The sequence below is a fragment of the Crocuta crocuta genome, unplaced genomic scaffold, assembly GCF_008692635.1.
Source record: "Crocuta crocuta isolate KB4526 unplaced genomic scaffold, BGI_CrCroc_1.0 scaffold333, whole genome shotgun sequence".
NCBI classification, from domain to species: domain Eukaryota; kingdom Metazoa; phylum Chordata; class Mammalia; order Carnivora; family Hyaenidae; genus Crocuta; species Crocuta crocuta.
In genome coordinates, this window is record NW_027532856.1 from 2844647 (window position 1) to 2858601 (window position 13955).

The 13955-nt window shown below is 36.1% G+C and overlaps 1 protein-coding gene across 2 annotated transcripts in view; it reads right to left on the reverse strand.

Annotated features, from left to right (window-relative positions):
- The window catches only part of INTS2 (integrator complex subunit 2), a 53570-nt gene that overhangs the window by 35765 nt on the left and 3850 nt on the right, over nt 1-13955 (reverse strand). For both annotated transcript variants that reach the window (XM_077745527.1, XM_077745528.1), the window contains exons 4-9: nt 12434-12536; nt 11471-11584; nt 7927-8057; nt 7524-7697; nt 4655-4881; nt 2650-2775 (exon numbers count right to left, since the gene is read on the reverse strand). In XM_077745527.1, the coding sequence (XP_077601653.1) occupies nt 2650-2775; nt 4655-4881; nt 7524-7697; nt 7927-8057; nt 11471-11584; nt 12434-12536 (875 nt within the window). The remainder of the gene's footprint in view (nt 1-2649; nt 2776-4654; nt 4882-7523; nt 7698-7926; nt 8058-11470; nt 11585-12433; nt 12537-13955) is intronic.

The following is a 13955-nucleotide window of genomic DNA, read 5'->3' on the forward strand; positions in this document are numbered from 1 at the left end:
GTCTCCTCTAAGAATCCTTAAGTCTAAGAGTTTCCCAAAGAGCTACTTCTGCATTAAACGATTCTAATCTGCTTGTTAGTTTAATAACAAATAAATTATATTTATATTTAAATATAAACAACCAATAAATATCAAACCCCTGGGGCACCTGGCTGGCTCAGTCATTACAGCATGTGACTTTTTTTTTTTTTTAAAGACTTTACAAATAGTTTATTGTCTAATTAGTTTCCACATAACACCCAGTGCTCATCCCCACTAGTGNGAAGGAAGGAAGGAAGGAAGGAAGGAAGGAAGAGGGAGAGAGGGAGGGAGGCAGGAAGGGAAGAAGAAAGGAGGAGGGAGGGAGAGAAAGAAAGAAAGACAGAAGACAGACAGAAAGAAACAAAGAAAGAAAGAAAAAAAAGAGAATAGAGAATTATCAAACTCTTAAAAAAGTTTCTAATTTGAAAAACAGAGACCATAAAAGAGCAGAAAAAAAAATTAGAAAAAAAGAGTACTAATAAATTCTCTTCAGTCATTATGATTACTATCAGAGAAATCATGCCACTGTGAAGCTACTATACAGAAGAAATAGCAGAGAACAAAAAAGAGCTCTTAGATATCAAAAGTACAGAGGATTAGAAGTTGAAAATAAATCCTAGAAGGTAGAACAAATAGTATCTTTTCAAAGTATGAAAAATGTTCCAAATTTTTTTTTTTAACATTTATTCACTTTTGTGAGACAGAAAGTCACAGAGTGTAAGTGGTGGAGGGACAGAGAGAGAGGGAGACACAGAATCCCAAGCAGGCTCTAGGCTCCCAGCTGTTAGCACAGAGCCTGACATGAGGCCCAAACCCATGGACCACAAGATGACTGAGCCACCCAAGCGCCCTAAAAATGTTCTAAAATTTAGATTGGGGTTATGGTTGTACAACTTTGTAAATACACTTAAATCTGTTAAATTGTACACGTTAAAATGGTCGGGTGCCTGGGTGGCTCAGTCAGTTAAGCATCCGACTTCAGCTCAGGTCATGATCTCACAGTTTGTAAGTTTGAGTCCTGCATCAGGTTCTGTCCTGACAGCTCAGAGCCTGGTGCCTACTTTGGATTCTGTGTCTCCTTCTCTCTCTGCCCTCCCCACCTGTGCTCTATCTCTCTGTCTCTCAAAAATAAATAAATGTAAAAGAAATATTTAAAAAAATGGTATGTAAATGGTCTTTCAATAAAGCTGTTTTTTAAAAGAGGAGAACAAGACGAAGATAAGGAAAACAGGAAAGGGTAAGAAAATAAGATAATCATTTAAGGAAGTCCAATATCCAAAAAAGAGAAGTTTTGGACAGGAAAAAAAGAGTCTTTTGGAACATTACCAACAAATTAGTTTGAGAAAATTTCCTAGAACTGAAGGACATGAGTTTCCAGGTTCAAAGGGTTTACTGAATATCTATGATAATAGACAAAAAGAGACCCCCACTAAGGCTTATCATCCAAAAATTTCAAAACCCTACAGACAAAAAAAGTTAATCCTCCATGTTTCCATATTTAAAAAAAAAAAACAGGCTACATAAAAACCAAGAATCAGAATGTCATCAGATTTCTCAACAGCAACACTGGAAGTCAGAAGACAATGAATGGAACAAGACTTTCAAAATTCTCAAAGGAAATTATTTCCAGCTTCGAGTCCTAAACCCTATGAAAGTTAATCATGTACCAAAGTAGAATAAAGACATTGTCCGAATACCCAGTCTCAAAATAACTGACCTGCCACATACTCATTCTAAAGAAGCAAAATGAGAAAACAATTAAAAGAAGAACATATGAGATGCAGGAAACAGGAAATCCAAAAAAGGAGACGTGAAGCAAGTTCTGAAAATAATAACGAAGAGCAATTCCAGGATCAGAGCTGTGTACCAGATGCAGAGGTAACCAGTGCAGACTGGAGCCATTTAGGAGGAGAGATTTCCTTAAGAAATACCTTGGGAGGTATTCTTGGAAATACCTTAGGGAACGTCTTGGGAGGAGGTTAAGATTGGTAGAGTTTGAGGTTGCATTAACCTAAGTACACAGAATAAAAAGCAAATGAAAACAAACAAAATACAGGAAAATTATTAATGCAAAAAGCAAGTTTTGCAGAAGAAGAGTAATTATCTACTACATGGCTGAGCTCTCAATAGTATTATATGAACAACTATATGTTTGTCAAAACAAAATTGCAATATAACTGTACTGGGAGAATGGGAAGATGGGAAGGGCATGTAGATGTGGTGGAAGGAAAAGAAGAAAGAGAATTAATTCTTCATCTTTCATAGTAGGAAAAATGATCAATAATTAACTATTATTCCCAAAATTGAAAAATCAAAGTATAACAAATACAAACATGTTATTTAAAGATGTGGAAGTAAAAAAACAAAAGAATTTGCTGAAAGAACTGAAAGAAGTTGCCTTGAGGGCAGGGGAAACAGGAAGTAAGGGAATTTGCCTTAACAAATGTTGAAGAACTACTATGACTCTTTTACCGGCATACAATAGATGCTACTGACTAAAAGATAATACCACTGTCCATACCCAGACCAATTTTTTTCAGTAAGCTCCTAATTAATGCTATACATGCATTTTAATAAGCAAACAAAAGAAGACCTTCAGAAAACAGAGCAACCTCAATAGTAAGGTACCTGACAAGTGTAGAAAAGGCCAGTAGCATACAAAAGGAAAGCGAAACAAAGCGAACCCCAGCCGGTGTAGCAGGAGGACGGCTTGTCATCAACTGCAGTAATTGCTCAGCTTCTTCCTCAGTTGGTCTAAAAAATGAATATATTATTAGGCTTTACTCTTCTTAGTTCAGAAAGGAAGAAAAAGGGACTTCCCAAACAGTTTAACTTTTCAGATATGAATTCTGAGCTTTATAATGATACTTCATATTTATAAAATCTTTACTATCTTAAGTCATTAAAAGCAAAACTGTTGAGCTTACAACCAGTGCTTTTCCTCAGACACAAATACACACAGTCCTCACTTGGCACAGTAGTATGGGACGATAAAAACAACGACGCAGGGGTGCTGGCTGGCTTAGTCAGTTAAGCATCTGACTCCTGATTTCAGCTCAGGTCATGATCTCATGGTTTGTGAGTTCAGGCCCTGCATCAGACTCCACATTGATAGTACGGAGCCTGCTTGGGATTTCTTTCTCTCTTTCTCTGCCCCTACCCTGTTCGCTCTCACTCACATTTTCTCTCTAAAATAAATAAACTTCAAAAAAAGTGTAAAAAATATAAGAAAATAAAATTTGTTAAAACATTAGAAACCTCCTGTCAGTCATAGTTCATAAGGAAATGGAAAAAACAGCAAAGTAATACTTATATAGCACTCTATAATTGAAAATATTAGAAACACTGGGAATTAAAAGTGTTTTTCTTTGTAAAAAAATTTGTCATTAGTTTGAAAAGCCCTTGCCTTCTTCTCATTATATGTCTTATAATGTGGAGTGAACCTCTTTCTTAATCCTTGATTAACTGTGATACCCCTTTTTAAGTTTGGATCAGATTCCAACATTTTATTCTTTGTATGTTCAGTCATGAAAAATCTGAGAGTTCCTTTAACGTGAATATTTTTGCCAGCATCACTTCCTCTGGGACTTCATTCTTTTTCCACAATGACTTTCTTCATTCATGTTGACAAGGGCACCTTCACTAAGTTCATCAGATACATATCTAGTGTTTCTCAAATGGCAGCAGTGTTAACATCTTCACAGGCAGCTTTTTCTCTTTATGTTTAGTTCAAATGTCACTTTCAGTATTACCACCTTTTACTTCCTTGCTACACTTTCATCTCTCTTGGCTGATTCCTTCTTTCAATTCTTTTTGTCTAATGACACGAGAGACAAGGTGTCTCTGAGAGACAAGGTGACAGTACAACTATGCATTTTGTGGTTTGGTCACCAACTGAATAACAGATTGGCAGTGACCAGTCTCCAAAACTGTAAATGACATGATGTGACTAGTCACTGATCATGATGTACATCTGTTATTTACATAATGATTTGGGCTTGAAGAGCTCTCAGTAAAATTTGTACTTTATACAATTATTTGGTTAATGTATCATAGCAACTGATAACAGTTGTTGAGGGAGCAGTGTTATTTAACTAAGCCAACACTAAGTGTGGTAAGTGAAATTCAGTCTTATAAGAGACATTCAAAGCGAGGACTGTACATTTAACAGTTGAGGACATTACCCAAAAGGATGTATTGCATTGACTAACTAAGAAACCTTGTTCTTAACAATCACAACATATCAATTTTAAATAATTTATGATCTCAGTTGTGAAAAGAAACACAGGAGAGGAGAGATTTACTTCAACTAGCTGCATGGGCTAGGTAACGCATCACTCACAGATCATTCACAATAGTCATGTCAAGCTGTGGTAAAGTCATACATGTCTTAAACTGCTCTGGCCCCTCCATATTCATATATTTCTATTTACAATCCAACAAAAATAGATGGATACATCCCACTGAGGAATGTTTTTGATATAAAGACTTCATTCTTGATATAAGCCAGCACGCTACCTAAGACCATTAGAAAACCCAAATCCTCTGAATAAAAGGCCTTTGGCTCACTTTCTTGGGATTAGAAACAAGAAAGTAAAACAATAAAAAGGTAAAATATCAAATTATTGAATACTTGAGTCCAGCGATCCCCATCAAAGCACAGTACAGACGTAAGAGTGCACTGGCTTTCACAACATGCTCTTCTTTCAGCCCCGAATACACAGACACATTGGGCTCCATCTCCACATCAGCTTCTTCCACAATGCGGGTACTTCTTACTGTGGGAAGAATGCCCATCAACTCCAGAAGAAGCTGCCTTCTCATTTGCCAAAGGACAGAACTACTGGTCTCTCTTTTTCTCTGTAAAAAATATAGAGCATGGAGTACTTACTAAATCAAAAGGACACACAAAGTTCCTCAGTTAAACATTTGAAATTGATCCTTTTGAGAAGGCTGTCATAACTGTAGAATCTCATTTTAACCCACTGATTAAAAACTCAAAATTCAAAAAAAATTTTTCAAAAAAAAAACCCCCTCAAAATTCACTGATTCATTTGAAGAACACTCTATTCACACTAATCCAGATCGACTATACAGAAAACAATAAATTAATGATGATATGAACTGTAAAATGTTATTTAAATACTTTCAAATACATAATGACTAACAGAGTCATATGTGATATAGTAGAAAGTGTTCACATTTTGGAAACAGAACATCTTGGGTTTAAACAAAGCTTTGCTATTGACTATGTACACTTACCTCTCTGAACTCCAATTTCCTTAATGACAAGGAAGTGAATATTTTATTAATAATATTTAACTCCTGGGGTGCCTGGGTGCCTCAGTAGGCTGAACGTCTGACTCAATTTCAGCTTAGGTCATGACCTCACAGTTCACAATCAGCTCTGAGAGACAACATGGAGCCTGCTTGGCTTTTTCTCTCTCCCTCTCTCTCTGCCCCTCTCCCACTGGCTCTCTCTCTCTCAAAATAAATAAATAAACTTTAAAAAATAATAATAGTAATATTTAACTCCCAGGGCTGTTGTAATTAGGAGTTTACAAGTCTATCACCCTAACAGTTCTTCCGGCAGGGATAACATCCTAGTCATCTATTACTTGACAGGGTCTAACATTGGGCCTGACATATAGCAAGCATGCAATATCCACTAAATAGATGAATGAATGAACAAAGATAACACATATGAAAGCAGTTCTAAACTGTAAAGAACTAGGCAAATATCAGTTATTACTTTTAAAATGGTTCTAAGTAAAATATGATAAACCTGGTTTAATAACATTAGCTTCAAATAAGAAAAATTTACTGCACACAAAGGGTAATCACAAGATGAACACACCAAAGTGCTTAACACAGTGCATATAGAAGGCACGCAGTAAATGTCGACTTCTCCTTAAAAAGCAAGGCTTAAAATTAGTTCTCGAATGGGCTAAAAATAAAGTAGAACTTGTTTATAGAAAAGTATGGTGAGCCAGCATCATAAAAAAATAGGCTAGAGGGAGCACCTGCGTGGCTTAGTCAATTAACTGTCTGACTCAATTTTAGCTCTGGTCATGATCTCACAGTTTTTGAGTTTGAGCCCTGTGTTGGGCTCTGCACTGATGGCTTGGGATTCTCTCTCTGCCTCTCTCTTTCAAAAGAAATAAATAAACTTAAAAAAAAAAAAAAGCTGGAGGACTAAGCAGTACACATGCTACTTCACTGACTTCAACAAGAAAAAATCAGTCTACATAGGTTCTTTCATAGGGACTCTACTGACAGAGTTACCATGAAATGTTCTTTGAAAAAGTAAAATAATTTGCAACTTAAAAACTGTTGCAAAATATAACATATTCATCAATAGATGAGTGAATGAATAAAATGTAGCACATACAAACAGTGGAATATAATTCACCTTTGAAAAAGAAAGAAACCCTGATACATGCTATAACATGCATGGACTTTGAAAACATTATAAGTAACATAAGCCAAACTTAAAAAGAGAAATAGGGTGTGACTCCACTTATATGAGGTACCTACAATAGTCAAATTCATAGAGGTAGAAAGAAGTTACCAGGGGCTGGAAGAAAGGAGAAATGGGGAATTATTGTTTAATAGGTATAGAGTTTCTGTTAGAGATGAAGAAAAAGTTCTGAAAATGAAGAGTGGTTACGGCTGCAATATATTGTGAATGTACTTAATGAGACTGAACTATACACTTAAAAATGATTAAAACAGTAAATTTTATGTTATGTATATTTTACCACAATAAAAAAGATACATATTAAAATTATAGGCTATAATGACAACTTATTTTGATGACCTATTCTCACAGGTCTGTCCCAGAATCCTAGAGATTCCCAAATCTCTTTCAGAAGGTCGAGGTAAAAAAAAAAAAAAAAAATCTCCTTAAACATTATTTGCCTTTTCGACCCTCATTTTCTCACAGGCATACAATGCAGTTTTCCAAAGTTTTGACTAAGCCAGACATTCAACGGATTTGCAAAAACGAAAAATAATACAACTCTTCTCATTGAATGTTTTTAAAATATGGTTATTTTTCATTAAAAATATGTTCACATTTAATAGGGTCATTATTTTTTAAAATAGAGTTATTCTTACCATTTTTAAAGATTTAGGTAAATATTTCAAAATCTTCAGTTTTGTTTATAATATGGTATATATCAATAGGTAAAAAGCATATAATAAGTAAAAGCTCTTTGGGGATGCCTGGGTGGCTCAGTAGGTTAAGCATCTAACTCTGGCTCAGGTCATGATCTCGCAGTTCATGGGTTCGAGCCCCATGTCAGGCTCTGTGCTGACAGCTAGCTCAGGGCCTGGANAAGCTCTTTGGTACCTTCAATGATTTAAAATGTCAGGAGGTCCTAAAACCAAAAGTATAAGAACCACTGGTGTAATGACATCATTCCAAAAGGGTTTCTTCCCCTTTTAATAGTTGCCAAAATATTCTGATTCTTAGCCTATAAATATTTTTAATCCCTCACCTGCTGTCCATTTCGGATAAAAGTTCCAAACCAAGTCCGGACTTTTGCATTTGTTCCAAGAAGCAAACCACTAACGAAACAAACCAAGTCACTCACTCCATCTTCACTAGCTTCGTTTTTAGTATGATCCAATGTCAAAGCCACTCCAAGGCCTGGCAAGTGACATTCTTCCACCTAACACAGCAAAGAAAACAAAATGAACTCAGTCTCGTAAGGAAAAGGGCCAGCCACTTCAGAGTTCTAAAGTTTAGAAGAAGACATATCACAAAACAAAAACCCAGAGAGGAAAGTAATAACATATCTAGTATATAATTCCAAATCACTACAAGAGTCTCAAACCATCTTAGGAAAGTTCCTAGTCATAATACAAAGGCTTTTGTCTTATTAAAATAATATCTCTTACCACCATGCCTCGGACCTTGAGGGCCTGAGAAGGATTCATTTTACATAAGAAGCGTAGGGCTTCTGTCCTGCGCCTTCCTCCAAGACTCTCCTCATCTTGTCGTTCTCCATTTTTTATGAGACCCCTACAAACTGAACATTTAATAGCCTCTATTACTTTAAGCTTTTAAGTAGAATGTTAAAAATCTCTTCAGTCTTTGAATTAATCATTTATGCAGAATAGACACTACAGAAGAAAATGATCAGGGAATTTGAAAGCATAGCAAAGGAAACTGGTCAAAATAAAGCAAAGAGGGAAATGGACTTAAAAAATGAACAGTGACCTGTGGGGCAATATCAAGTACTCAAATATAATTAGTGTCTCAGAAAGAAAAAGAGAATAGAAGACAAAAATATATTTGAAGAAATTTTTCTGAATTTGACAAAAACTATAAAACCATAAGCTTAATATACTTCAAGCAGGATAATCACAAAGAAATAATATTGAGATCCATCATAAGCAAATTTCTGAAAACAGTGGAAAAGAGAGAATCTTAAAAGCAGCCACAAAGAAAAAACAAATAAAAGCAGCCAGAGGAAAACAGAAACATTATATACAGAGGAACAGAAATCAAAACTACCACAGACAACAGAACATCTTTAAAGATTCTTAAAGAGCTAAAAGAAGGGGGTTCCCGTGGCTCAGTTGGTTAAGCATCCAACTTCAACTCAGGTCATGATCTCATGGTTTGTGGATTCAAGCCCCATATCAGGCTCTGTGCTGACAGCTCAGCTGTCTGTCTCTCTCTCTCTCTCTCAAAAATAAATATTTTTATTTTATTATTAATTTTTTAATGTTTTATTTATTTCTGAGAGAGAGAGAGAAAGAAAGAGAGAGAGCCGGGGAGGGTCAGAGAGAGATGGAGACACAGAATCAGAAACAGGCTCCAGGCTCTGAGCTGGCAGTCAGCACGGAGTCTGACGCAGGGCTCGAACCCCACGAGATCAGGACCTGAACAGAAGTTGGACGCTTAACCAACTGAGCCATCTCAGCACCCCAAAAATAAATATTTTTTAAAACGTTAAACCCAATAACAATAAACAAATACAAATGCCAAGAAAATAATTAAGCAAAGACATAAAGCTAATATGAGAGTAGTTGAGATTAAATGGAATCCTAAAAAAAAATTTCAATCCAAATGAAGAAAGGAAAAGAGGAAAAGGAAGCAAATGGCAAGATAATACACTTAAATCTAACCACCACAATCATCACATTAAATGATTATCACAATAATCTATATAAATGGTCTAAATACTCCAATTTAAAAGTGAAGACTGCAACTAAGTTTTTTTAAAAAACAAGATTCAACTATACTTGTCTACAAGTAACCCACCTTAAAGATACAGGTTTTTTAAGAAGGTGGATGTTATATACCATACAAACACTAATTGTAAGCTGCTATGTCTGTATTAATAAAGTACACTTCAAAAGAAGGTATATTACTAGGGATAAAGAAGAATATTTCATAGTGAAAAAGAAAAAGGCTCAATTCATCATAATGATATAACTATCCTAAATGTACATGGCTTCAAAATTAATGAAGCGGGGCTTCTGGGTGACTCAGTTGGTTGAGCATCAGACTCTTGACTTCATCTCAGATCACGGGCCCAGAGTGGTGGGACTGAGTCACGCACCAGGCTCCATGCGGGGCTCTGTGCTGGGTGTGGAGCCTGCTTAAGATTTTTTCTCTCCTGAGCACCTAGGTGGCTCTGTTGTTCAGCATCTGACTTCAGCTCAGGTAACAATCTCACAGTTCTTGAGTTTGAGTCCCACATGGGGTAAGCCTGTACCCCACTTCAGGTGAGCTGGAGCCCTGCTTCAGGGGAACACAAGGCCTGCTTTAGGTGAGTCCCGCTTCTCTCTCTCTCTCTCTCTCTGCCTTTACTCCTCCTGGGATTCTCTCTGTCTCTGTCTTTCTCTGCTCCTTGCTCAATTGAACCCTTTCTCTCTAAAAACAAGATTCTCTCTCTGTTCCTCCCCAGCTCTCTCTCTCTCACACTCACACACACACACACACACACACACACTTTCTCTCTCTCAAAACAAAACATAAATTAAAAAAAAATTATAAAAAAATTATTTTATTTCTGAGAGAGAGAGAGTGTGAGCAGGGGAGGGTCAGAGACAGAGGGAGACACAGAATCCAAAACAGGCTCCAGGCTCTGAGCTGGCTGTCAGCACAGCGTCCGACACGGGGCTCGAACCTTCGAACCGTGAGATCATGACCTGAGCCAAAGTTGGACACTTAACTGACTGAGCCACCCAGCCGCCCCATAAAATATGTAATTTTAAAAATATTTTAAAAATCAAAAAAACTTAATGAAGCAAAAACTAACAAGATGAAAGGAGAACTATACAAATCTACAATTATGTTTGGAGACATCAACATTCCTCTCTTAGTAAGTGATAGAACGTGTCGACAGAAAATCACCAAAAACACACTTTTTACAAAGAACTTTTACATATCTTGTGATATATTCAATAAATCTCTTAGAAACATAAGAGAGGGCCACCTGGATGGCTCAGTCACTTAAGCATCTGACTTTGACTCAGGTCATGATCTCACCCTGCATCAAGCTCTCTTCTGTCAGCATAGGGCCAGCTTTGGATCTACAGTCCCCCTCTCTCTCTGCCCCTCCCCTGCTTGCGTGTCTCTCTCTCTCAAAAATAAACAAACATTAAAAAAAAAAAAAGAAATGTAAGGGAAATATTATTAATATCTCATTTTATAGATAAGAAGTATCTTGATGGTGATTACACAATAAGTGAGTGACAAAACTAGAAATTCTATCTGCCAGATCCAAGGCTTTTTCCTCTTTGGCTCCCAATTCACAACCTTGCTCAATGAATGTCTTTATTTTAATACCACACAGACCCAAACAACAATGTTCAATCAGTAGTAGTTTGAAAGAGAGGTGAAAATTTCAGTTGATTTTCTTAATTTTGACTCTATCCTTTTCTGCAAATTGACAGTAATAGGGCTTAAAAAAAGGGGGGAGGGGGAGTTGACTGCTGCTATTTCTGATTACTTATGTCTTGTATTGCACTCTGGCTAGTTCACAGACATATGTCTTCTTCCCACTGCTCCATAAGCATAGGATTATATCTTCTAGTTCTTTAGTATTTTTTACTGTCTTATTATTGCACTGGTAACTACTAGCAAAAAATTTTTTTGTTGTTGCATAAGTTTTTTTAAGTTTATTTATTTCAAGAGAGAGAGACAGTGTGAGTGGGGGAGGGACAGAGAGAGAGGGGGAGAAAGAGGATCTCAAGCAGGCACTGTACTGTCAACACAGAGCCCAATGCGGGTCTCAAACTCACAAAACTGTGAGATCATGTCCTGAGCCGAAACCAAGAGCTGGATGCTTAACCAAATGAGCCACGCAGGCACCCCTGATGCATACTTATATGAAAGCCCATAAATATTTCTTCTTAGCTCAAAAAATAGGTCTTGAACCTGCACCAGGAAATCTCTTCAATATCCTATTTTAAAATTATGTTTTACCTTCATTAAAACTATCAGGAACATTGGCCACCAAGAGACATAAGAACCATGCACCATTTCTAACATGTAGCAAGGCTTCAGCGACATCCACTATTGGAAGCAGGGAAGGGAGCTCTATAAGAAAACAAAATCAATGTTACTAAGGAATGATATTTCACAGACATCATTTAAGAAGAATAAATTTAGGGGAGAAAAAAGCAATATGCTAAGGTACTTTCTTTTCATAGTCTAGAATGAACTATCCAGCCACGTGTGGCTATTTAAATTTAAGTTAATTGGGGCACCTGGCTGGTGCAGTCCATAGAGCACATGACTCTTGATCTCAGGGTTGTAAATTCGAGGCCCACAATGTGTGTAGAGAGTACTTAAAAATAAAATCTTTTCCAAAAACAAACAAATGAATAACTAAGTTTAAATTAATTAAATTAAATGATAAAAATAGTTCAGTTACGCTGGCCATATGTCCAGTAATCCGTAACTACACATGACTAGTAGCTACTGTATTGGAAAGCACTATATAGAACAACGCCACTGCTACACTGGGCAGTATTGGTCAAGAGTTACTTCCATGAAAATCTTTGCATTTTTATGTCTACCTTTCTAATCCTATTCAAAATTAGTAAGCTGAAATATTTTAAACCTCCCACATGTATTGTCTTAACTTTTAACTTTTTATATTCTATTTCTCATTTTACCCTTTGCTTTCTTCACTTACATATTGTGACCATTTTCAAAAATCATTAAATTTCTTCAAATACACTCTATTAATGGCTATATAACATCGCATACTATGGAAATAATATAATTTACTTAATCATTTTCCTATTATTAGCCATTTTTGTCTTAACATCTTAAGGTATATTTTTATAAAATGTGTAAAATAACATAATATTCAAAGTTACGAAGTTACACAGTATCACTTAACAAGAAATTATATTTTTAATGTATCTTATCAGTCATTACCTGCTTGTAAAATACAAAGTACATCTGCAGCTTCCTCCAAATAGACTGGACTCTCAAATAGCTCAGATGACTTAAAAAAAAATTCTCCACTGGACTCAGACACCTTAAAAAAGAAAAACAAATGAAAGAATTTCAGATAATCCCTCACTACTTTTATAATTGTCTGTTGAGCTTACAGACCATGTCTCTTACTATGTCATTAATATACTGCAGCAGAATATGCAGTATTAGATAAATTTGAGCCAATGTATTCAATTCACAATTAGTCACATTAATTATTATTCAGACATGGCAATGTGGGTCTCATGAATTTATTTCTAAATAAATATTTGGAGACATCTGGAATTAAAGATAACCAAACAAATGAACTAGGAAGGCCACCTACAAAAGTTGTAGCTCAGTAAAAGGCAAAAAATGGTAAACTTAAAGCAGTATAACAAATACAAATGATGTCCAATTCCAAATGAACTGCAGGAAAAATAAAAAATAAAAATGTAGGTCAACAGAAGTACCTATTAATTTTTTAAAAAATATCCTACAATGGTTTCATCACACTTTCCACTTGCTACAAAGTTCTTACCTGAGAAACTAGAAACCTCCCAGAAGACAAAGGTCACTTATTTTACTAGAGCCATCAAGTTAAGTATTAAGAAAGAGATGTAGGGAAAGTATTGATTGAAATTAAGACTCATGGTGGGGCCTGGGTGGCTCAGTCGGTTAAGCACCCGACTTCGGCTCAGGTCATGGTTCATGGTTCAAGAGTTCAAGCCCCATGTCAGGCTCTGTGCTGACAAGTCAGAGCCTGGATCCTGTTTCGGATTCTGTGTCTCCCTCTCTCTCTCAAAAATAAAAAAACATTTAAAAAAATAATTAAAAAAAAGAAAATTAAGACTATTAGTGTAGTAGAAAAGAGCAGAAAGAAATAATTGTTTCTAATAGGAAACATTTTTTAAAAGATTTCTAACATCTACTGCAATTAAAAAAAAATAAATTTTCAAAAATAAAAATAAATAAATAAAGATTTCTAACATATCTTAAAACCTATCCAAAACTGACTAATCATACCATCCACCACCACCAGTATTTTCTCTGGAAACAGAATTTAGAGGTTTTGGGTCTACAATGTATAAAACTAAGCATTTTTTAGAAAAAAAATTTTTTTTTTATTTTTTAATGTTTATTTTTCAGACAGAGAGAGAGAGAGACAGAGTGTAAGCAGGGGAGGGGCAGAGAGAGAGAAACAGAATTCAAAGCAAGCTCCAGGCTCTAGGCTCTGAGCTGTCAGCACAGAGCCAGCCCAACATGGGGCTTGAATTCATGAACTGCAAAATCATGACCTGAGCCAAAGTCCGACGCTTAACTGAATGAGCCACCCAGGAACCTCAGAAAAAAATTATTTTAAGTTTTCTTTTGAGAGAGTGCGCACGCGCGTGTAGCACACAGAAGTGGGGGAGGGGCAGAAAGAGAGGGGAAAGAGAGAATCTTAAGCAGGCTCCACACTGTCAGTGCAGAGCCCTACACA